This window comes from Mustela erminea, chromosome 14 (genome assembly GCF_009829155.1).
Source record: "Mustela erminea isolate mMusErm1 chromosome 14, mMusErm1.Pri, whole genome shotgun sequence".
Lineage (NCBI taxonomy): Eukaryota > Metazoa > Chordata > Mammalia > Carnivora > Mustelidae > Mustela > Mustela erminea.
The window spans coordinates 14632185-14657875 of record NC_045627.1 but is presented as its reverse complement, the minus strand read 5'-3'; the positions used below and the strand labels follow the sequence as shown (position 1 = coordinate 14657875).

The 25691-nt window shown below is 39.5% G+C and overlaps 2 protein-coding genes and 1 long non-coding RNA gene across 4 annotated transcripts in view; 2 read left to right on the top strand and 1 right to left on the bottom strand.

Annotated features, from left to right (window-relative positions):
- LOC116573605 (zinc finger protein 25-like) overlaps nt 1–3985 on the bottom strand; it is a 68005-nt gene extending 64020 nt beyond the window's left edge. The window contains 1 exon segment of the mRNA XM_032313769.1: nt 3594–3985. The gene's annotated coding sequence lies outside the window, so the exon portion shown is untranslated.
- LOC116573476 (zinc finger protein 37A-like) lies at nt 19–16927 on the top strand. 2 transcript variants are annotated; one of them, XM_032313640.1, is made up of 6 exons: nt 19–37; nt 169–336; nt 13952–14064; nt 14186–14312; nt 14557–14652; nt 15467–16275. In XM_032313640.1, the coding sequence occupies exons 3-6, from the start codon at nt 13999–14001 to the stop codon at nt 15505–15507; spliced, it is 330 nt and encodes a 109-aa protein (XP_032169531.1). In that variant the 5' UTR covers nt 19–37; nt 169–336; nt 13952–13998; the 3' UTR covers nt 15508–16275. The 2 variants fall into 2 exon arrangements, with proteins under 2 accessions (XP_032169531.1, XP_032169532.1); XM_032313641.1 differs by lacking the exon at nt 15467–16275 and adding an exon at nt 16784–16927 and having other exon boundaries at nt 20–37.
- LOC116573483 lies at nt 6159–25691 on the top strand. The gene is made up of 3 exons (XR_004278822.1): nt 6159–6612; nt 10872–10883; nt 25679–25691. It is a non-coding gene; the product is annotated as an uncharacterized LOC116573483 (long non-coding RNA).

Sequence of the window (25691 nt, the reverse complement as noted above, 5' to 3'; positions counted from 1 at the left end):
TATTCTCGAATGAGAAAAGCAGCAAGCTAGCAATTCGGTATTAATACTAAAAACCGTTCATGTGTAAAAAACTGTCCATATACCAAACTTGAAGAAAGCACGCTCTCATCTCCTGCAACCTCCCATATACACTTCACGCAACTTCCCCCAATGTTAACATTTTAACAGAGCCATGGTACCGTTATCAAAACTGAGAAAGCAACTCTGGCGCAATTGTATTAACGAAATTACAGAGTTTGCTCAGATTCCGTCAGGTTTTCCACGAATGCCCTTTTACTGATCCAGGATTCTGTCCAGATACCACGATACATTTAATCATCATGTCTGCTCCAACCTGTAAGTTTTTTGGTCTTCCTTTGTCTTTCATGGCATTCACATGATTGAAGAATAGTGGTCAGGTATTGTGAAAAGTGCCTCTGAATTGACGTTTGTCTAATGTTTTCTCCTTATTGGACTGAGGTATATATTTTTAGGAAGAATACCCTTGGAAGGATGTGCCCTACCTTTGTATCAGGTGACACGTGATATCAACATGATTCGTCATACTAACCTTTAGTACTTGGTTAAGGTGGTATCAGCAGGGTTTCTGCACTATATATTTAGGATTTTTCCATATCCAGTCTACACTTAAGAGTGGATTGGCTAAGTCCAGTGCACACCCAGGGACAGAGGAAATTCGCTTAGCTCCTTTTCGAATTTATGGTCATATTTTAAAACCACCAGGTGTATTAGTAAATTTGAGGAAAAACTCTCTGAGTTTACCCAAGTATCCTGTTTATATTTATAGTTTTGGCCACTAATTTTCACTTTCATTGTTGGGTCTTGCCTGCAACCACTTTTACTGTGGTGTTCTAAAAGATTTTTCTGTTTTACTTATATGTTTATTGGGATTCTTCTGTAAAGGAAAGATTTTCATTTTCCTCATTTATTTCATCATTTGTTTATGTCAGTACCGGCTCATGGATAATCTAATTCATTCCCTGTGGTCGATACTCAACCCCACCTTTTTCACCCAACCTTGATCTGTTTTATATTTTACAATGTCAACTGCATTTTATAATATGTATCTCCTGAGTTTGGCTTTTTTCACTTAGCAATATTCATTTAAGACTCATTTGTGTTTAAAAAAAAAAAAAAGATTCATTCATGTTCTTGGTCCTTTTCTCAGATCAGCTCCTTTCTCTCCACTCTTTTCATTTCACCCATGCTATTATTGTGTTGCTCAAATTGTCCCAGCTTGGGCATTGAGAGCTATCATAGGTTGGCTTTTAGGTCCTTTTAACAAATCCTTATCATAGTTTCTAAAGGACTTCCTTACTTTTGACACACAAGGTGCTCCAGGCTCCTTGTATTTTCTGTGTCTAAGCCCTGGAATCAGACATCTTTCCAAGGAGCCCTAGTTCCTTCTATTGGAGAAACCAAGATCTGAGCTCTAGGTATGCTGATTGGTACTGGGTGAAACTTTCTAGATGCTGCCTGCCTGCATATCTAAGAAATAGATGTGTACCAGTCCATGCTAGTCATCTGCCTCACAGTATCCATATTTCTATATCGATCTGTATACATATAAGTCTGTATACAGATGTGTTACATACACATGACTACATATTTGAAAATGAATGAGCTAACATTGTTATCTTTCCCACCCACCCACCCCTTCCTTATTTTTAACTTCATCCATACACTAAAATACCTGGTTATCATTATCTACGACATGTGTATTCTTTTTGACCTTGTGTACATGGAAAGTAGTTTCAGAATTGCTAACCCCTGTGAGAATTTACCAGCCAGAGTCTTTTTGTTTTCAGTCTTAATGTATCCAGTCAAAATGCAGTTCTACGGAATTATTTAGGTCAGCTCCTTTTCCCCCATTTTTAAAATTCAGGCTACGTGATACATACATTTGTAAAAACAGAGTCACTTGTCACAGTCTGCTTTATATCTGTAACCTATTTGATTTTTTTTCTTTATTTAAATTGAGTTACATTCTGTCTTAGTGGTGTACAGCTCTGAGATTCCACGAACGCATCACCCTGTACCGTGCACAACAATCCTATTATTTTAAAAACTCCCCTTGTGTGATCTGTTCTTACTCAACCCCTCCTTCCTCCCTTAGCCCCATCCACTGATTTGGTCTCTGTCCTATAATTTAATATTTTCAAGAATGTCAAAATAGATTGATGCAAAATGCACTTTTTAGGTTTGGTTTCTTTCACATAAGCAAACGTCACTTGAGATTTTTCCTATGGTAGGGGCGCCTGGGTGGCTCAGTGATTTAAAGCCTCTGCATTTGGCTTGGTCATGATCCCAGCATCCTGGGATCAAGCCCCACATTGGGCTTTCTGCTCCGCGGGGAGCCTGCTTCAACCTCCCTCTCTCTGCCTGCCTCCCTCTCTGCCTACTTGTGATCTCTGTCAAATAAATAAATAAATAAAGTATTTAAAAGTAAATATAAATAAAAATTTTAAAAAAGATTTTTCCTATGGTAGTGTGAGACATTAATTCATTCCTTTTTTAAAATTGCTGAATAGTGGGGCGCCTGGGTGGCTCAGTGGGTTAAGCAGCTGCCTTTGGCTCAGGTCATGATCTCAGGGCCTGGGATTCAGTCCCACATTGGGCTTTCTGCTCAGCAGGGCGCCTGCTTCCCTTCCTCTCTCTCTGCCTGCCTCTCTGCCTGCTGTGATCTCTCTCTGTCAAATAAATAAATAAAATCTTTAAAAATATATAAAAAAAATAAAATTACTGAATAGTATTCCACTTATAGATGTCCCACAGTTTATTCACCTATTAAAGGATATTTGAGTTTTTACCTGTTCTGGTGATTATTAATAGGTACTAAACGTTTGTGTTGGGCGCCGGGGTGGCTCAGTCAGTTAAGTGTTTACTTTCGGCTCAGGTCATGATCCCAGGGTCCTGGAATGGAGTCCTACGTGGAGCCTGCTCCTCCCTCTAACTTTGCCCGGACTTCTGTTTGCCCGGAGCCCTGTTTGCACTCGCTCACTCACTCTCTCTCAAATAAGTAAATGAATCTTTAAAAAAAAGAAAACAAAAAAACAATTTGTGTTAAGGCTTTTGTGTTGACTTAGTTTTCGATTTACTTAGGTAAATACATAGGAGTAGGATCACTAGGTTGCGTGTTAAGTACATGTTTACATTTATAAGAAATTGTAAAACAGTTTTCCAAAATGTTTGTATTATTTTGCATTCACACCAGTAATGAATAAGAGAGGTTTGTTTGTTTAGATTATTTGAGAGAGAGAGCGTGTACATGAGCCCGAGTAGTGGGGAGGCAGAGGGAGAAGCAGACTCCCTGCTAACCAGGGAGCCTGACATGGAGTTCGATCCCAGGACTCTGAGATCCCTACCTGAGCCAAAGGCAGGTGTTTGACCAATTGAGCCACCCAGGTGTCCCAATGAACGAGAGTTCTTGTTTCTCAAATCCACAGTGGTATTTTGTATTTCTAGTATGTAAGCGAGCCTTTCTACGTCCCGGGCAAGCACAGTTACGGGAATGAAGTCCGGAAGTTTGTGAGCCCGCCGCACGCGGTTATGGGAGTTAGTAGCCTGCGGCTCTTTCTGCGCATGCACAATACCTCGCAGGTGCTTCCCAATGTTCGGCTTTCTGTGGGAGACGATCCGGAACCTCCAGGCTTCTGGCGGTCTGCTTGCCGTTCTCGGAGCTAGTGCAGCCGGAGCGGGAGGGTGTGAGAGGTGAGAAGGATGGGGAGATCCGAGGGGGGTCTCTGCGTGGCGCCAAGACGCTGTTGTGGGCGACGGTGCCCGGCTGTAGGGAAGAGGCCCGCGGACCCCCGCGGGACCCTTGGCTGTTCTTCCGGAGAGCTGGTTATGAGGAGGCCTAGGTCGGATGGAGGGATCACGAGACGGGAGACTCTTTACTACGGGAAAGGTCGGCTTGGAAGGCAGGGAGGTGGGGATTGGGTGCCCGCGGGAAGTTGCAGACTCCGCGCGGATCTGCCCGCTAGGTTTGTGCAGCAACGGGGGGGCGTGGAGTGCGGTGAGGAGGGAGGCAGGGGGAGGGTGGTGGGGAGTGACCGGTGCACATGCGCGGTGGGTGCGCTTGGTAGTAGAGCAGGCGGGCTTTGATTCGTGCGGGGCTGAACTATCAAAGTATCATCTGAGAACGGCAAACCTGCGTGAGACTTCATGTCTGTAAAACTGAGGATATTAATAACACCTGTCTCGTGCGGTTGTTCAGAGGATTAAATAACATAGCTCAGTGCCTCGCAGTAAATATTAGCTGCTGTTGTTAATACAACTATTCTTATCACTCGTTGCATTATGCTTTCAACCTCTCACTTAGATCCATAGAGCTCTCTCTGCCATAAAATTATAAAACTGAGGTGGAGAGGAATGTTATATACCCTATGTCACAACACTAGCAGGTAAACTAGAAGGCAATTTTATTATTTTATTTTTTAAAGATTTTATTTGAGAGAGGGGGAGAAAGGGGGCATGATCAGGGTGAGGGACAGGAAGAAGGAGAATCAGACTCCCTGCTGAGCAGGGACACCCCCCCGCCCCCGCCAGCAACCGGAGGACTCAATCCCAGGACCCCAAGATCATGATCTGAGCTGAAGGCAGTTCTTAGCCAACTGAGCCAGCCATGCACTCCACTAGAAGACGTTTTTAAAAAAAATTCATTCATGCATTCATTCAAGATTTTATTTGATAGAGTGATACAGCCAGAGAGCGCAAGCTGAGGGAGGAGCAGAAGGAGAAGGAGGCTCTCCACCCAGTGGGGATCCAGATGCAGGGGCTGGATCCCAGGCCTCTGTGATTAGGACTTGAGCAGAACTCAGATGCTTAACCCTCTGAGCCACCCAGCCGCCCCAGAAGACAATTTTAGGTGTTTCTCCAAATGTCATGGTCTTTGCAGCTTCCCTCTTGGTTATAAAAGCCAGCATGTCATCCTGCAGGGCACTTAGCAGAAATAATTAGGCGTTTGAAGAAATGATCTGAACGATTGAATCTTATCTGAACGATTGAATCTTAACCGTGTAATAGCTCTGTGTATGGGATTTCTAGATGTCTTCAAAGCCTCTAAAAGAGACGGTATAATTGTATCCAAGTTAGGTTTGTAACAGTTCTCAGCAGCCTTGATTTAAATTTATGGAAGGTCTGACCTGAGAGTCTATGGAATAACAAATACATTGGCACTGTGAGCCTGGGTGACAATTCCAGCTAAAATGAATTTGCCCCTCAGGTGTCTTTCTCATCTACGTTAGAAAAGCACATCTTGTGAAGTAAGAAGGAGGAGTCTCTAAGTATATGTTAGTTGGAGAGAACCCTACAACTATTTGAGGTTCTTTCTTTTTTCTTTTTCTTTCTCTTTTCTTTTCTTTCTTTCTTTTTTCTTTTTCTTTTTTTTTTCTTAAGTAGGCTCACTGCAGGGCTGAGCTCATGACCCTGAGATCAAGACCTGAGCTGAGATGGAGTCATTTGCTTAACCGACCAAACCACCCAGGCATCTCTTGAGTGAGTTTTCAGCAGAGTGTAGTTCCCAGAGAGGAGCAGATCCTAGGTTTTCACAGGTGTGTTCAGAACAAGTGAGATTTGAGAATATTGCCCTATTCAGAAGCTCCCAGGCTGCCTAATGGAGAGAAGCCTGGACCAGGGCAGCTGGGCTCGAAGGAGTGAAGGATGGTTAGATGACCTGGGAAATAGAACTGCGCTGGAGGCATTCCAGGGATTTGCGGGAAAAGGCCTTAAAACTAGATGTGAGTCAGTTTTGTCTCACCAATCCCAGTTCAACCCCTACTCTTTGTTTTGTGCTCCCTCTTCCCAGATTCTGAGCTCTGCTCACACAATGAATCTGGCATTTAATGATGTGCTGTTGAGTTCTTTACAAGACAGCAGTACAAGGAGAGTTACCTATTTTTCTTCTTGAAGGTTGAGAAGAAATTGGTGCTGAGAATGTAAGTGAATTTCCCTGTCTTTGTGTTGGGGCAGAACCCAGAGGAAACATTGAGTTTTCCTACCCCAGTCCTGTACGGACCACATCATCACTGGTTTAAAAAAAGGTAGCCATTTGAGAAACTGCAATGCTTTAGAAAAACAAAAGTACACTCACTTGAAAGTGCCTCCATCCTTTTTTTCTTAGCTTTGGTTGCCTTCTCTAACTTGGGTAAAAAAGGAAATACAGATGTAACAACTTTTGTTGTACAACCTTTGCTGAAGGTTTCGTGTTCCTTCATTTAGCGTATTATAATTTGCTTAACCAATTTTTCTCATTTTTAAAATTTCTTTGAAACAGAACAGAGGGGTACAGACATTGTCCTAGACAATAGTTCTATTCAAGCTCAAGCTTGAATAGAACTCAAGCTCTTCATGGCCAAATCACAGTCATACATAGTCATGTGGGTGGTTTATCATATGTCCTTTCCTGCCCCTTCTGCGAGGTGAAAAGGATAGTCTCCCACAGAGGGGCATTTCACCCAGGTGATGTTTGCAACTTTTTAAGCAGGCCGGTCCGGGAACTGCAAGGCAGTCTGTACCTTTAATGACTTCATTCCTCTTTCTCTATCCCAGCTCTGCCTTCAGAGATTTCTGCATTCTTCCAAGGGAAACCAGCAAAATATGAAGAAGTCCTGTGTGAGTTATTGAAGTCATTTTCTGCTTTGTTTTATAATGGAACTTATGAGGATAATGACTCGTGTTTAAAATAGAAAAGTAGAAATAGATAAAATGAACTGAGGGAACCAGCCTGACACAGTGGTTCTCAGACTTTAGTGTGCATCAGATCAAAACTGGGAAGTGTTTTAAACCATAGAATGGGGCCCGAGAATTTTCGTTTTGAACAAGGTTGCAGGTGATCTTGAGGTCTGTAGACCAGTAGCATCGGATCAGCAGATCAATAGGGCAAAGTTGGCGTGGGTGCACACACACACATCATATAAAGTTAGATAGTTATCAAACGTGCAAATATTTCGAACTTTTAACCATGACTCCCCCCACACTCCCTCCCCAGCCCCACCCCCACCCCCAAAAAACATGCATAGTGCATCCCTATTCCTTCTGGAGCCTAAAGACTTTCTGGCATCAAGAGCTGAATAAAAAACTTCTGTTTCTCTTTATATAAATGAACAACCTTCTTGTGGCAAACCACAAACTAAATGCCTATAATTATTCTTCAGTGGGAGCAAAAGACAGATTACCAAGCAGAACCCAGTTAATGAGGTTTTTTAGGAGAAGGTATTACTAAAGCCCATGTGGAGAGCTTTCCCCTGGTCTTGGTTTGTTTTTGTTTTCCTTTTACAAAACCTCGAATTTTTTTAGAATAAATTGACCACACGTCCTTAAAATAACTCCAAAATTGTCAGACCCTGGCAACCACTAATCTACATTCTGTCAGTATGGACTTGGATCTTCTGCATCTTTTGTAGGAGTATAGTCATACAAAATGTAAATTTTATTTGTATGTTTCCTTCACCTAGTGTAATGTTTTTAAACTTCATCATATTGGAGCATGCTACAGACTTCATTGTTTTTCTTTTCTGGCTTTATTAAGGTATATTTGACAAAACTATAAGGTATGTAGTGAACATTGTGATAATTTTGATATTCATATACATTGTGAGAGGATTCCTCCCATCTAATCTAACACATCCATCACCTCACATATTTCTTTCTTTCTTTGTTTTGGGGTTTGGTTTTCTTTTTTTTTGGTGAGAGTATTTAAGCTCTGCAGTCAACAGATTTTAATCGTGATATCAGCTGTAGTCACCGTGTTATACATGAGACCCTCAGACCTTCGTTTTATAGCTAAGTGTACCTTTTTACCAAGCCTTCATTTCTTTTTATCATTGAAGAATATTCCACTGTGTAGATGGACCCGAGTTCTGTTCATCCACTTACTGGTTAACAGACATCTGGCTTGTTTCTGCTTTACTGCTGTTGTGAATAATGAGCTCTGAACATTCATGTGCAAATTTTGGTAGAATACATGTCTTTGGTTCTTCTGGGTATTTACTGAGAAGTGAAAATGCTGGATCATGCATTAGTTGTAGTTTTAAATTACCGCAGGACCGCCTGTTTTTCACAATGGGCACAATTTTATATTTCCACCAGCAATGCATGAGAGTTCTTTTCCTCTCTTTATTGACAGCACTTGTTGTCTTATTATAGCCATCATAGTGGATATGAAGTAGCATGTCATTGTGGTTTTGATTTGCTTTTCCTTAATGTCTAATGAGTACCTTTTCATGTGCTTGTTGGATATTTGTATATCTGCTTCACAGGCATGTCCATTCAAATCCTTGGCCTGTTTTTTAATTGGATTTATTGAAGAGTATTTTGGGGAATAGACTTTCATCACATATGTGATTTTCAAATATTTCTTCCTGTTCTGTGAGTTGTCTCTTCATTCTCTTGAAAGTATATCCTTTGATTCACAAAAGGTTTTAATTTGGTAAAGTCTTTTTTATCTCTTTTCCTTTGGTGTGTTTGCCTTTGAGGTCGTATCTAAGAATCTGTTGTCATTCTAAGATCATGAAGATTCACTCCTGTATTTTTCCTAAGAGTATTATTGTTTCTAGCTCTCACATTTAGGTCTTTGATCTATTTTGAGTTAATTTTTGTATATGATATGAGGAACGGGTCCATTTTCATTCATTTGCATGTGGATATTCAGTTCCAATACCATTTATTGAAGAGACTCATTTTTTCTCCCATTGAATGATCTCGGCACCCTTATTGAGCATCAGTTGACCATAGGTGTATGGGTTTGTTTCTGGACTCCCACTTCTGTTCATTTGTGGATATGATAATATCCTTATGTGGATATTATCATGCTGGTTCCTTGTGTTTGATACTGTAGCTTTATAGCAAGTTTGAAGTCAGGAATGTAAGTTCTCCAGTTTGTTCTACTGAACAAATTTTCTTGACAAACTTGTCAAGATTGTTTTGGCTGCCTTTTTTTTTTTAAGATTTATTTATTTATTTGAGAAAGAGCTAGAGCAAGAGAGAGCACACACAAGTAGGAGGGGCAGGGAAAAGAAGAATTTCTAGCAGATCTCTTGCTGCCTCCGACATGGGGCTTGATCTGACGACCCCGAAATCCGACCTGAGCTGAAATCGAGTGCTGGATGCTTAACCAACTGAGCCATGCAGGTGGCCCTGTGTTTAGAAATTAATATTGTGTTTAAGATCTATCCAAATTGGTTACTTCATTCCTTTTAATATTCTGTTATGACAGCATACATTTTAGTTGTCTGTTTCTTATGTCATTTCTGTTTATCATTATTATGAATTATTGTGCAGTGACCATCTTTTACATTTTCTCTCCCTATAGAAGAGCAAGCATTTCAAGTATTCTGTAGTGTACATACATGATACATATTGTTGGGTCAGAGAGACTAAGCATTTCCAGTGTCAATTTATGCTGCCAAATTGGTCTAAGTGACCATACAACTCCCACCAGTTGTTAGGTGACAGGACAGCTTTCTTTGTCTCCTTGTTCACAGTTGATACCGTTATTTCAAAATTATGGCCAGTCTGATGAATGATGAAAACCTTATTGTTTTGATTTGTATTTCTCTGATTTTGGATAGGATTGGGCCTTTCACTTTTCTTCTGTGAAATGTTGATTTACACTTTTTGTATAGTTTTACATACTTTTCCATTAATTTTGTTGTGTATTTCTTACTGATTGATAAATATCCTTTATGAGTGTTGTATAGTAATCTTTGTTCTATTCATTGTAAATATGTTCTCCAGAGTTTGTCTTATTTTTTCACTTTGTGGTATCATTGGTAATATGAAAGTTTTACATGTTGATGTGGTCAGATTTGTGAATCATTTTTCCACAGTTTTGTTTTGTTTTTTTGGTGTTTTTTTTTTGTTTGGTTTGGTTTTGTTTGTTTTAGTTCTCTTATCCTTCAGTGTATTCCCATTGTGGCACATAGTCACATTCCTGTGTCTTAAACTTAGCAGTTATTTCCTCTCATCAAATTGAGACACAATTTGATTTTCTTACATTTGCTCTTTGTTTTTAGGGTTTTGTTTTCATTTTGATTATTGTTTTTGTATAAGTACTAAAAATATTTAAATTTTTCTAAAGATGGATTGTGAATATAAATTTAGCAAAGCATATTCAGAGATCAGTCTGGCTTCTCTCTGTCCCCTTATTCTACTCTTGCCCTTACCCAATGTGGGTAGCCATTTCTTTAAGTTTTTATTTTTTATTTTACTCATTTATTCTTTTAAAATATTTTCATTTATTTATTTGACAGACAGAGATCACAAGTAGGCAGAGAGGCAGACAGAGGGGGTGGGGGATGCAGGCCCCCTGCCGAGTAGAAAGCCTGATGCTGGGCTCCATCTCATGACCCAAAGATCATGACCCGAGCTGAAGGCAGAGGCTCAACCCACTGAACCACCAGGCGCCCCTAAGTTTTTATTTTAATTCCAGTGAAATCAACATACAATTTCATATTAATTTTAGATATGCAATATAGTGATTCTCATTTTGTTATTTTTAATATAAGAAGGCCCATATGTAGATCTCTGTCATATTGTACTTGATTTTCACTTAAACTTTGTAGGTTTTCTTTTTTTAAAGAGTCTATTTATTTGACAGACAGTGAGAGAGGGAACACAAGTAGGGAGAGTGCAGGAGGGAGAAGCAGGTTTCCTGCAGAGCGGGGAGGGATGCTGGTATGATCCCAGGAACACGACCCAAGCTGAAGGCAGACACTTAATGACTGAGCCATCTAGGCACCCAGTTCTTTTTTTGTTGTTGTTTTTTGTGGGGTTGTTTTTTTTTTTCTGGTTTTGTTTTTTAAGATTTTATTTATTCATTTGAGACAGAGAATACAGAGAGAGAGCCTGAGCGGTTGGGGAGGCACAGGGAGAGGGAGAAGCAGGTGTGCTGGCAGCCAGATGCTGACTCTGGCTGGATCCTAGGACCTGAAGGCAGACGCTTAAGCATTTGTGGCACTAAGGTGCCCCTAACTTAAACTTTGTTTTGTCACTTAATAATGTACTATGGAATTCACTCTGTAGTGCCACAAAGAGATATTCCTCAGTTCCTTTTCCAGTTGCTTAGCACTTCATGGTGTGAGTATAACATAACACATCCCACGAGTTCATTAGTAATCAATATCGGGGGTGTTTTTAGTCTTTTGCAAATATAAATAGTGATATAACCTCTTCTTTGATCAGTGTGCCCTTTTGGTTGGTCCCCAGAAGTGGGATTTCTGGGTTAAATGTTAAATTCTTGTATAATTTAGCTAACTATTGCCATATTTCACTTAATGGTGGTTAATCTTTTTTTGTATTTTGAACAGGATATGAGGATGCTTTTATGAATATAACAAATTAAGTATGTGTGGTTATTCTTTTGGATTTCTGCCAGTCCAATAGGAGGGAAATAGTTCAGTATACTTTTTATTTATATTTTTCTTTTTAAAGGGTAAGCTTGATCTTCTAAGTTTAGTACCATTTGCATTTCTCTTCCTGTGAGTTTTCTCTTCACAGTTCTTGCCCATATTTAGAGGGTTATTGTTTTTTTTCCTTTTTAGAAATTCTTTATATAGGGACCCTAACCCTTTCTTTGTCATGTAAGTTGCAGACAATTCTGGGTTGTCATTTTTCTTTTGATTTTGGTTTTTCTTTTATTTTGTAGAGGACTCGATTGGTTGGTTGTTTATAATTTTATGTGGTCAGGTCTGTCAGTATTTTATTTTATTGCATCTGGATTTTTACAAGTCTGATGCTCTAGTGACTGAACTATGTGAGCTCTGCATCTGAATTTTTAGTCATGGTTAGGGAAGTTTTATTCTTTCTTAAGTTATGGGGGAACTCACCCATGTTTTCTTCTAGTACTTACATAGCACTTACTTTTTATTATTATTATTTTTTTACATTTAAGCTTGACCAGTCCATTTGCAGTTGTCCTGATGTATAGACGAGAATGAGTTAGGAGTAGGTTAGCTAAGTTTCTTAGGCATTAATGCTGCAATCAAGGTGTTGCTTGGGACTCCTTATCTAAGGCTTGGTTGGGGTCCCATCTGTACATATGTGGCAGAATTTATTTCTGGACAGCCGTAGGATTCACAGTAGCTTGTTTCTTCTTTGAGGTCAGAAGAAGGGTCTCTGATATTTTACATTCCTTAAAAGACTCACATGAGGGACGCCTGGGTGGCTCAGTTGGTTAAGTGTCTGCCTTTGGCTCAGGTCATAATCCCGGGGTCCTGAGATCAAGTCCCATGTTGGGCTCCTTGCACGGCAGGGAGCCTGCTTCTCCCTCTGCCCCTCACCCTGCTCGTGTGCTCATGCTCTCTCTCTCTCTCTCACACACACACACTCTCTTTCTCAAATAAATAAATAAAATATTAAAGATAAATAAATAAAAGACTCACATGATTAGGTCAGGCCCACCCAAGTAAATCTTCCTTTTAGACCAAAGTCAACTGATTAAAGGATCTCATTTATACTTGCAAAATCTGTTTTGCCATAGAATGTATCACAATCACAGGGACTTAAGTCTCTTCCATTTAAGAGGAGTTTATGTCACGTTGTTGGATCCATTGGAGGTCGTCATCTTAGATTCTGCCTATCATAATTAGTGTGAGTTTATCCATTCTGTTTTCCAAGGTAGTTTTGGTTATTCTTGGCCATTCAAGTTTCTATGTAAGTCTGAGAGTAAACTTATCAGTTTCCACAAAAATATCTGCTAAGATTTTAATTCTGATTGTCTTGAATTTATAGGCCAATTTGTGGAGAAATGAGATATTTTTGTAATATTAAATTGTCCAAGCCATGAATATAGTGCATTCATTTACTTAGGTATTCTTTGTTTTTGTTTGTTTGTTTGTTTGTTTGTTTGTTTTCTCAATAATACCTTATACATTTCTGGAAAATAGTCTTGTTTTTCCTATTAACCAATTTTTAGTGTATGACATGAACATTGATTAGCTGTTTGTTTTGATAACCTGGGAATGATATGTCTCTGTTTCTTCTTGCTATATTTTCCACAGTGGTCATTTTATAAATGGGTGGTATAAAACCTATGAACTGTATAAGACAGTCAGTTCAGTTATGGGAAGAAAATACTTGGGTATCTCCCTAGATTTATTGTAATCCATAAAAAGAAGAATGAAGAAATCTAGTATACAGTGAAATGGATATACACACTAATGTGCTGTAATTATGTAATATGGTAAATACAGCTACATTGGCAATCGTTACAGTATATAAGCCTATCAGAGTTATACAATGTTACATGCCAAATATATTCATTTGAAAAAATAAAAGTGACTTAGGAAAAATAACAATAATGCAATTTAATATATAAATTGACATTGTAAGTTTACTGTTTATAAAAAAGGGTTTCCTTAAAAAAAAAAAAAAAGAAAGAAGGAAAGAAAAGGGTTTCCTAGATGGAACAGTAACCAAACATTTTGGGTACCCCGTCCTACAGGAGTTATGTTCAGAATTATTAAATAGCATTTTCCCTGAAGACGACTGTAGCTCTTTATGTGAACATAGTCCCAGCAGTCCTTTCCTGTGTGTTCACTGACTCCTTTAACTACATTTTAAAAAGATTTGTATTCCTTTGACAGAGAGAGAGAACACACACACACAGGGGGAGAGGGAGAAGCAGACTCCCCACTGAGCAGGGAGCCTGACATGGGGCTCGATCCCAGGACCCTGAAATCATGACCGGAGCCAAAGGCAAACACTTAACTCCATATTTTAGAAGTGTGCATGGTTATGCTCTTGGCCCAGGTTCATGAATGATACTATGTTATCAGTGAAACCCACCCTAATAGCAGGAATAGAACTTTTCTCCCCTCTGTAATCTCACTCTACTTTGCACCTGTTTTACTGTAGTAGGATTTCATGCTACATGGTAATTGGATGCTTCATGCTTGTGTCTGTCAGATTATATGCTCCTTGAGAACAGTGATATGGTTTTATTGGTTTTCAGATTCTCAAGGTAGGAGAGTTCTTTATGGCATGTAGGCACATGATGGGATGCCAGTAACTTATCACACTGGTGAGGAATGTCTGCCATGCTTTCTCCTCCAACCAAGTACAAAGGTAGGCACGCCAGAACACATTTTCTAATTGTGAATAGTGAACTCCGTAACAGTTCTTCGACAGCTTTTCCATGTCTTCCCATTGTGATTACTTAAATTTGAACACAAATGTGCTGTTTCAGGGATCCTTATCATTTGCGGATGTGACTGTGGGCTTTACCCAGGAGGAGTGGCAGCATCTGGACCCTGCTCAGAGGACCCTGTACAGGGAGGTGATGCTGGAGAACTATAGCCACCTTGTCTCAGTGGGTAAGGATTGTTTCCCGTGCAGACTCCTAGTATGCACTTTCATTCTTGGTTTGACACCTGTAGAAGCTTTGTTGAGTTTAATGATATTTAGGTTTGAGATATCAAGTATTAAGCAGAAGGATTGTTGAATCACTGTAAAGAATGAAGTGTTGTAATTGGCCCCTGAAGCTTCGTCTTCTGTCTTCTTCAAGGGCCCTGAAGCCCATGAGCTTCGCCGAATTCCCATGTTATTTCCCAATTACAGGGTGTTGCATCCCTAAACCAGAAGTGATCCTGAAGTTGGAGCAAGGAGAGCAGCCATGGATGCTAGAGGAAGAGTCCCCAAGTCAGAGCTACCCAGGTGAGTTAGTATGTATTAAACAGATGGACACTAGGTGACATGGTATGAATTGTTTTTATTCTCAGGTACTTGCTTATATGTTCGTTTTCACATTTAACAAATACTGAGTACCTGCTGTGCCTCACTCAAGTTTTAGGTGCTGAAACACATGATCAAACTGAATTTGTTCCTGACCTCATGGAGCTTACATTCTGATAGGTAAAGAAAAGAAATAAACACACATATACATACTATACACATAATATGTCATAATATACATAATACGTACACACATACACATACTGTATACATAGTATGTCAACAAAATAGCAAGGAAGTTATTAATTGAAATAATGAAATGTAATACTTGAGAAAAGGAAGCCATTCAGGAAGGCATTTGGATGATATCAACTTGAATGAAATGATTATAAAATGCACAGGTTTACATGGGAATAAGCATTTGGTTGTATGAGCAGAGGTGATATAGGGAAGACCCCAGGTTGGAGATACTTACTTGGAAATTATCAACTTATGGTAGTATTTAAAGTTATTAAAATTAGTATTTGAAGCTAAGGGATCAGGTAACCACCTCTCAGAAGTAAGAATGAACAAATTTGAGAGGTCTGAAAGCTGTCCCCTGGGACACTAATGTTTAGAAGTCATGAAAATGAGAGGACTCAGTGAAGAAGAGAGAAGGAACAGTCTGGAGATAAGGTGGAAACAGAGAATATGGTGTCCTGTAGCTGAGTTAAGATGGTTTTCAAAGACAAAATGAACTTCTTGAAGAAGAATGTATAAAGTCAGCATTTTCTGCCTTTGTCTGCAAATCATCCAGAAGCACTAAGGGAAGTGAGCAAGACAAGCTTCATTCTATGACACTAGTGGATATCTGAAATCCCAAATCAGTACAAGTGTACCTGCAGCAGAGCTGATGATGGATCAAGGAACGTGTGTATGTTAGCAGGTGGGTAGAAAACAAAAGCATTTCTGATGCGCACGGGGTCTGGCAGTGTGCTTTTCATGAACAGAGCACATCCACACCTAAAACTTCCATGAACAACGGTGCCATGAACTAGATAGCTGAGCTCCCTTGGAGACAGTTTCATTCTGCAAAGGAGACGTACTGAAGTGTAGAAGCACAAACCACACTTTTCAGTAGCCCTCTGTTTCCATGATGGTGCAAGAGAGACTGTACATGAGGGAAAACCACCTCATAGACACTAAATGTGCAGAAATAATCTTACATGCCATCTTAGCAGGTACTCCTCTGACATAGAATTTGATGCAAAAACTTACTTGACAACGGTTGATCGGGATTTGCAGACCTTCTACAAAAGTGAGGGAAGCATGGGGGACGGTAAGGCTGGTTAGGAGGAGGGGAATGCTCAGGGGGGTGATTACCTCGTTGACTGTAGCTTTGTAATTAGCACATCTGATTGCTCAGACTAGCAGGATATGTTCCGAGTCTCAGTGTGAACCACTGTGTGCCAGAGCAGCTGGTCAGAAAGGTGGAAGGGGAAAGGATGTTATCTTTTGTCTTGTTCCTCTCTCTCAGATGAAACTGTTCTGTAGAGTTTTAACTACCTTTCTTTCCTGGATTGCATCAGACAGTTGGTCTAGGCAGATGCTGGGGAAGTCGGAGCCTCCATGGGCCCAGTTCTGCCTCTGGGCTTGTTTCTGTGAAATGAGCCCAACACTTGGTTTTCCTCAGTTTGGAGCTGCAGTCAGTGATTGACTCTGTGATGACCAAGAGAGCAAGCTGTTGTGGAGGCTATTCCAACGAGGAAGGAAGGCACATCCTGGTTGATCTGTAAACTGAGACCAACACATGTGCAGAACACTTGTTCATAATGAATTACCCCTCTAGCCTAAGGGATGACTCTGTTCCATCTCCCAAGTAAACCTTTTGCAGTGTGGTCTTCCTTGAAAAGCTCACATCCTTTTAGCCCAAGTAATGGAAAAGGAACCAGCACAAATGCATGCAAAACGATTATAAGAAAAAAGGGGTGAAAAGTATTGGGAAGAAAGCTAGTTGGTGATAGAATTGTCATCTGATCAAAGTAGTCATAAAGTAGGTAAATTATGTGACCAAATATTAAATCATGAGTTTCCAAAGGGTGAACTAATTGAATTAATTATCTCTGTGGTACAGGTATTTAAGAAAGATATTAATAAGGGAATAGCAAACACATGGCAGGGTGTCAAACTGAGAAAAGAGAACAGAAAATATAATTACAGTAAAGAAAGCAAATTGGAAGAACCCCAAGGATGAATACATACTGGCAAAAATCTGTTCAGGGCCCCCCGGGTGGTTCAGTCATTAAGTGTCTGCCTTCGGCTCAGGTCATGATACCAGGGTCCTGGGTTCGAGCCCCTCATTGGGCTCCCTGCTTGGCAGGAGGCCTGCTTCTCCCTCTCCCACTCCCCCTGCTTGTGTTCCCTCTCTCGCTGTGCCTCTCTCTCTCTCAAATGAATAAATAAAATCTTTTAAAAAAATTTGTTCAGAAAGAAAGGATAGATGTAAGCAAGAAGAAAATGAAATAAAATTAGAAGATTACATTAAAAAGAGAGTTCACATACATACCATACATAGAATTCCTTCCCAAAAATAGAAAGGAAAAGAAATAGAACAAATGTTTAAAATATTTCAAGAATACTTTTTGTGGGGGGAGAGATTTGTGATTGAATCTGTGTAAAAGAGCCAGTCCTTAGCAACATTAGGATATATTCTGATCAAGGGACTAGATTTCAAAAACAGTTATTTTGACAACCGGCCAATATAAGAGAAAGTCCAAATAGCCTCAGACTTTTCCATAGTAAAATCTGTAGCTCAGAGTCAGCAAGAGCAGTTTCTACAAAATCCTCAAGGTGTCACATTGAGAGTATTACACCCAGTTAAGAAGATACTCTTCAACAAAGACAGCAAGTCTTTTCTGAATGGACAAGAACTCTAGGATCTTTGTTCCTAGAAGGCTCTGTTAGAGAATGAGTATCAGGTAACCCGGGAGTGACATAAAGAAGCATGGTAAAAAGGCTGGTAGTAGACTCTGACTTTAACTGAAGAACTAATTTTATTTTGTTTCTTAGTTTTTTTTTTTTTTCCCTTAAAGTCTTACATGTTTGAGAAAGAGAGAGAGTGAACATGGTAGGGAGACAGAGAAACAAGCAGACTCTGTATTGATATTGGAGCCCGATGAGGGACTCTACTCCCAACCCCGAGATCACGAGCAGAGCTGAATCCAAGAATCAGTCAGCCGACTGTGCCACCCTGACACCCCCCCCCCACAAAGAACTGAAAACAAATGTGGGAGCTAGGTGACAGATTGTATGAGTTGCAAATCTAGGCAACACAGAAAGGGTATGTATCTATATAGATAAGAGGAGGCTAAAAACAAACGGAGAGGAGAGAAGGTATACAAATACGGTGACTTCTTTTATAACGTGATGTGTGTTTTCCTAAAAAAGAATCACTGCTCCATATAAAATAGTGTACTGAAAATCACAGGGCTAACGGAAAATTGGGTTTGGGGATAAAATTCCTAAGAGCTTTGTCAGTGACACAGTGAGAAGCAGTGTTGAACTCTGTAGCTATAATTTTGTGTTTACTTCTCCTTTCAGTTCTATTGGTTTTCGTGTTATCAATTTTAAGAACTATTAAGTGTATAAATACTCGGATCTTTATGTCCTTTCGAGCCCTTGACCCCTTTATGATGATGTCTTTATTTCTGGTAGAACTTTTTTATTCTGAAGCCTACTTTAATATTACTACTGCTAGCCCACAAATCCTAGCTAAGCCACTTACTGGCTTAGAGGAGTCACTTAATCTCTATGAGCCTTTGTTTCCTCATTGTAAATTTGGATAATAAGACCTTTGTCACAATATTTGTGAGCATCAGATGAGACAAGATATAAATACACAGGGCCTTGCTAAAATAGGTATCTGGGAAGTTTATACTTTTTTTTTAAGATTTTATTTATTTTATTTATTTGATAGATAGAGATCACAAGTAGGCAGAGAGGCAGGCAGAGAGAGAGGAGGAAACAGGCTCCCTGCTGAGCAGAGAGCCCGATGCGGGTTCGATCCCAGGACCCTAGCCGAAGGCAGAGGCTTTAACCCACTGAGCCACCCAGGCACCCCTGGGAAATTTATACTTTTAACCAGCATTTAACTAATGCCCTTCTAAAAGCTCAGGATATACAAAGTCAATGAACAAGAAAGTCAAGGACTCTCCCTTTGCTGGGCTTACATTCAGGAGGGAGGTGTAGAGATAAGGACCACAGAGGAAGAAAGGATACAAATAAATTAATTCTATAAATCCAAGTCATGCTAAATGCTGTGAAGGGTTTTAAAGACCAGAAGATGAGATGATAGTAAATAAAGGATAGGATAGGATAAATTAATCCTATAAATCCAAGTCATGCTAAATGCTGTGAAGGGTTTTAAAGACCAGAAGATGAGATGATAGTGTAGAGGGTATTGGGGATAAGTAGACTGTTTCAGCAAAGTGGCCAGGGGTAGTCTCTTCAAGATTGTATCTGGAAAGGACCTAAATTATATGAAAAGTCTTGACAGCCAAGATCTGTGAGGAGAGCATTGCTGAGAGAGGCAGGAACGTCCTGGTCAGGAGTACCCTGGACTCATTCAGTCAATAGCAAGATGGCTAGTGTGTTTCTGTCACGACAAGCACAGTGAGCAATGGCATGAAATAAAGTTGGAGACACCAGCATAAACTTGATCTTGAAGTTCTAGGCCATGCTGCAAAATTTGAATGTCCTTAAAAAAAAATGGGGGTCCATTGCAGGTTTTGTAGTGAGAGAGACTATAATATCACCAAAGGGAAAAAAAAAAGTTTTTGGCTCTTTGCCCATGGTTCCTGGCACATAGTTCCTAAAACCCTTGGAATCTCTGGCATGAAAAGAGTGTCTTTTGTATACTGAAGTAACTGGTGGCTGGGGGCCGCTAGATCACTTGAGGTGTGTGGGGTTCGTGGCCATCACCAGTGGCCAGTGACTTAATCACTCAAGCCTAGGTAATGAAACCTCTCTAGGAGCCTCTAAACAACAGTTCAGGAAGCTTTGAGAGGTGTGCATCAGAGAGGGTGTGAGAGTTCCACATACCACACACATCCCCAGCCCTTGCCTATATATCTCTTCTCTTTGGCTGCTCCAGAATTGAATCCTTTATAATAAATTGGTAATATAGGGGCCGCCCAGGTGGCTCAGTTGTTAAGCGTCTGCCTTTGGCCCAGGTCACGGTCGAGCTCTGCATCCGGCTCTCTGTTGGGAGGGAAGCCTGCTTCTCTCTCTCCCAATCCCACTGCTTGTTTCCCTCTCTCACTGTGTCTTGCTCTCAGATAAATAAATAAAATCTTTAAAAATAAAATTAAACCAATTAGCAATATATAAGTAAATAGTTTTGGGGGTTTTTGAGGTGTTCTAGTGAATTACTAGTCTGAGGTGAGATGGCTAGTCATGGGAACCCACGGTTTATAGTCAGAAGCCCTGGAGGCAAAAAAAAAAAAAGAAAAAGAAAAAAACTAGTCCCTTCAGCTTTCTTGTAATGTCTATGTGGTGTATCTTTTTCCATCTTCTTACTTTTAATCTATTTATATTTAGAGTGGGTTTCCTATAGATAATACATGGTTGGGTCTTTTTTAACTAATGTGAAAATCTCTCATTTTTTAATGGGAATATTTTCACCACTTAAGTGGATGCCCTGTGGGATACGATATCTTCAGACTGTCACAGACTGATTTCAAATGACATCATGCTATTTTTTAAGAGGCTTGCAGTGTTATAATAATATGCTTCTGTTCCTCCTCCCGTTCTGTGTGATATTTTACTTCAAACCCCACAAGGCAGCAAGCAGCTCTTTCTGCCTACAGGCCTTCCTTGTGCAGGATGTTTCCTGTCGGTACGGAAATCTGGATCGACACTTTTCTGCTCATATTGATTCACTTCACTGTCTTCTAGGTTACATACTACCTTCTCTGATTTTTAAATCTCTTTTTTTCCGTATTTTAATATTCTGTTTTCTCTTGTTGCCGTCAAGATTTTCTTTTCATCTTTGGTTTTTAGCTGTTCAACTCTGTTATTTCCAGATTTACCTTTGTTTTTTTTTAGTGTGTGTGTGGGGGGAGGGTGGGTTTCCTGGTTATTTTTCATGTTGGCTTCTCGGTTTCCTAAATAAGTGGTTTGATGTATTTCATTTTTAATTTTTTCCTGGGACTCCAGTTCCTTATGTGTGGCTGTATTTGATACTGTTCCCTAGTTCTTGGATCTGCCATGTCAGAATTTCCTCAGTGTATGTGCTCCGTTTTCAGCTTTTGGCTGCCCATCTAAGCCTGTGTCACAGAGGGTTTATTTCTTTACTCCTGTTTCTCTTCCACCAGTCAGCTGGGCTCATGCTGCTTCAATGAGAAATAAAGCCAGCCACCAGTTAACAGTGATAAATACAGATTTTATTCAGTAACTGTTGGAATAGGGGGTGAGAAGTTTCAGTAAAATCGAGCTCAACTCCACATACTGCTAAGACAGCTAGGGACTTACAGCCAACAGGCAGAGTGGGGGGAATCACTGGATAGAAGATTACTAAGAGAAACACCAACAGTAGGGGGATTCTTGCCGAATGCAGATCGGGCACTAATGCATCAGGGACAGGGTTTAAGGAATTTGATCAGATATCAAGGGTGAAGGGACTGTCACTAGACTGACTTCAAAGGGTTCTTGTGGAAACTGAGCTCAGCCCGGATAGACCTGGAAGACCTAGTCAAGGCCTAGTTGAGAACAAGGCTCAGAGGACACTAACTGAGGTTTAGTCAACAGGAGAGTTCGTCTCAGAGTATCATTAAATTTGCGTTGGTAATGAAATAAATTATAGCAGCTGTACCTTTAATTGTGTAATTTCATTGTAAAATTCTAATGGACATACTACAGGAAAAGAAAATGAAACCCAAAAGAATGCTTGAGAGGAGTGGCAAGTGATAAGTCATGACAAAACACAGAGGTGAATCTGAACAAATGGGTGTGTAAAGTAATTATGATACAAATATGTAGGGCTAAAAAACATACACAAAGCACTAACTGTATATAAATGAGGTGAGAGGTGATCAAATTGAGTTTGATGCTTCTGTTCTTCAGAAAGGGAGATCTAAGATATTGAATTAGTCTAGATTTTAAGTTAAATATTCATGGTATGATGTGATGGATAGCCCCTTAAAGCTGAGAAACAGATGTGTATAACTTCTAAAGTTGTAAGGAAGAAAAAAATGGAAAAGATAAGAAATTATTTCAAAAAGGAGGAAGAAAAGTACAATAGAATTGGTAGTAAAATTGTGACAGATATAAAGTACCAGGTAAAATGTGAGAGATGACTTGATATGTTTCAGGAATCACCATAAATAGCAACAGACTACATTTACCTGTTAAAGTACAAATTGTCAAATTGGATCTTTGAAATAAAATAATACCTTCCTATAGCTAAGATAAGAGGTTTTCATTTATTCTGCTAACTGCATATTTATATTTTTAAATTTTTTTTAAAGATTTTATTTTATTTATTTGACAGAGAGAGATCACAGGTAGGTAGAGAGGCTGGCAGAGAGAGAGAGAGGGAAGCAGGCTCCCTGCCGAGCAGAGAGCCCGATGCGGGACTCGATCCCAGGACCCTGAGATCATGACCTGAGCTGAAGGCAGCGGCTTAACCCACCTAGCCACCCAGGTGCCCCAATATATTTTTAGCATCTTTTGACCACTTGACATTCAGTGTTATACCTGTGTGTACACAGAAGATACAGGATATCCTGATCCCTTCAGTGTGGGAAGAAGTAATATCACAGTCAGCATTTACAAATCATAAATTTTCCCCACTTCATTTGTTACCTCCTGTGAATCTTCTCTTGTAACTGTGTCCTTGTGTCATTTTATTTTTCTGTTCTTCCTTTCTTATTAATGTCAGATCACTGTTGTTATATTTTTGTAAACTTAAAAAAATTTCTTTTTATATTCTTAGTTTGTGCTGATACCACCCAGAACACTTGGGCAGACTGTTTTCCTCTTTGTTCTGATTCCTAAATGCAGTTAGACTTTGCCCACCGAAGCATCTAATTTATCATGTTAATATCTTGAGTTGTATTTTGCCCAATACAGAATACAGCAAATTTATGTTTTTCTCATTTAATGACCCTTAATCTTTTTTACCCATTGAAAACAAAAGATTTTATTTATTTAGAGCAAGCACACATGAGTTGGGGGAGGACCCAGCAGAAGAGGGAAAGAAAGTATCTCAAGCAGACTGTGCTGAGGGTTGCCTGGGTGACTCAGTCATTGGGCGTCTGCCTTCAGCTCAGATCATGACCCAGTGTCTTGGGATTGTCTTGCTGAGCAGGGAGCCTCATTCTCCCTCTCCCTCTTCCCCTGCTTGTGTTCCCTCTCTCTTTCTCTGTCAAATAAATACATAAAATCTTAAAAAAACAAAACAAAACAAGACAAAAACTCTGTGCTAAGCGTGGAGCCCTACACAGGGCTCGATCTCACAACCCTGAGATCACAATCTGAGCTGAAATCCAGGAGTCAGACATATAACCACCCGAGCCACCCAGGTGCCCCAGTTACCTTTAAATATGGCTGAGTTTCCTCTGTATGGCACAGAACTGGTGCTAATCCTTCTTTTTAGGATTACCCACAGATGTGCTTTCCTGCCATATAAGTCTACATTTCATTCCTAACGTACTTGGGGATTTTTGTGAGTTAATACATGAAAAGTACATGGAACAGTGCTTGGCTCATGGTAATGGTTAGTTTTCCTGTTAACTTTTCTTGTTGCTAATATCATTATCATTGGTTTTAAGCACATTTTCAAATTTAAGCTCAGCTTTCCACAGCTTTTAAAATGTTTCTTCATTCCTTTAATTTACGTTATCTACTATAGAATCTGATTCCTGGTAGTGTATGCATGTTGAATGAAGAAGCTATTCTCTGAGTTCTAATTTCTTCAAAGAGAGCATATCTTACTTTGTTGTATAACATATAGTGGCTATCGGATCATTACTTAATTCATTAACTGTGCCTCTTGATGAGTGAGAGAACCTTTATATTCAGAAAATACTATGAAGAATTAATTTCTAAATAGACATGTTGGGTTATAAACCTGTAGGTTCTTGTTCAAAATTACAGATTTGTAGAAAACTTGAACTTTATGTTGAAAAAGCACCCCACTTGTTAAGGACCATTACTTTCATAATCACTCAGGTGTATTCAGAGGAAATCAGATATAAATACTTGCCACACACCATAGATTGTAGTTGGAAAAAGAAAAAAGATTACCGAGTATTTCAAATTTCGGCAGTTAACAGGGTATGTTTATGTTTCAAGGGAGTATTAGCCAACATTCTTATAGAATGAGATGTATAGAATGTGATTAATTTTTTAAATTGATGCATAAGTAGGACTTGAAATGGTAGAGATGTTTGTGAAGACTTATTATGAGACAGTGTCATTTTCCTAAAGAGTGAAGTTCTGAGCAAGTCCAAAATGGGAATGTAAGCCAGCTGAGTTGAAAAGTCTTGCTTGAACTTGAATGATTTTTGACAAAGTAATAGTCTGGCATTTCTGCAAAGAAGATATTTATTATGGACTAGTGAAGCGATCACTTGAATACCCAATATGTATGTAGTTGAGGACAAGTTCCCCCTCCACCCTAGCATTATAACTGCAATATGTTTCCTTTAATGGTGCTTGGAGACAATGGGCTTTGAAGAGGTTTTTAAACAGGGTCATCATTGTTACATTGTATGTACTGAGCAAGAAGGTAATGTGAAGTATAGCTGAGAATTCCTAGGGTGACTAGATAGATCATTGAGTATTTGGGGTCAGGTCTTCCATGGTTATACATACACATAAAACCAAGAAATGTAGAAATCTGGGTGTAAAAGAAAAATTCTTACTAATAATATGTCAGAGCAAGTTTATAGTGGGGAGAAATTAGCATTTGGTGGTAGGATATCTGACCAAATAAGCTTGAATATACCACAACTAAAAACAACGGAAGGATTTGATTGTCTTTCCGTCTTCTTCCTCATCTTTTTAATTTTACTTTTCCTGCTAGACATTTGTATTTTTCTTTTTCTCTCTCTCTCTCTCTTTTTTATTTTTTTTAAAGATTGTATTTATTTATTTGACAGGCAGAGATCACAAGTAGGCAGGGAGGCAGGCAGAGAGAGAGGAGAAAGCAGGCTTCCTGCTGAGCAGAAAGCCCGATACAGGGCTCGATCTCAGGACCCTGGGATCATGACCTGAGCTGAAGGCAGAGGCTTTAACCCACTGAGCCACCCAGGCGCCCCGACATTTGTATTTTTTATAAGTAACATGAATAGAAGGAAAATTAGAAACTACATTACAGGACTCTCTTCATAGGCACAAAGAAATCAGTGCTTCCAGAAATTTAATGTGGTATTAACAGTATACTAAGATAATGTATATATAACAAAACAGAAGTAGTTTTAAAGGGGGGAGAATGAAACTGGAAACATGTAAAGTTTAGAGAGAATTTAGGTGCACTAATGTAAGTATGAGAGGAAAATTATGTAAAGTCTGATCCTTATAAACGATACCAAATCATTCCTCTATTTCTTTAGGGCACTCTTATCTACTAAGTGTCATGGCCTCTCTGGTCTCTGCATTTCCCCTTCCTAGATGAGCCTTTTTTTTTCCCCAAAGTCTTTTCTTCACCATGCTTTATATTTATTTGTAACGTACATATTAAGTCTTGAAGTATGTATTTGTAAATTGCCAAATGTAGATGTGTGTGTTCTAAGTTTTTAATCCCCTTTTCTACCCTTTCAGGTTTTGTTTTTCTAATCCAAACGGATGGGGCAATATGACTGTTTGGATCACTCTTATTTCACAAAACTAAGTCAGTGACGTAGAAGGGCATTTGTTTTAAGTGTAATTTCATCATAATTAAGACACGATTCATGGCTTATGGTTTGTTGGTCTTTGTCATCTTTAGAAGTCTGCAAAGTTGATAGCCAAGCAGAAGAGACTCAAGAAACCCAGGACAG

Coding starts and splice junctions, on each gene's coding strand:
- LOC116573476 (XM_032313640.1), top strand. CDS start 13,999: ATGCCAGTAACTTATCACACTGGTGAGGAATGTCTGCCATGCTTTCTC. Junction 14,313..14,556: donor TAGCCACCTTGTCTCAGTGG/GTAAGGATTGTT, acceptor TCCCAATTACAG/GGTGTTGCATCCCTAAACCA. Junction 14,653..15,466: donor CCCAAGTCAGAGCTACCCAG/GTGAGTTAGTAT, acceptor CAAATCATCCAG/AAGCACTAAGGGAAGTGAGC.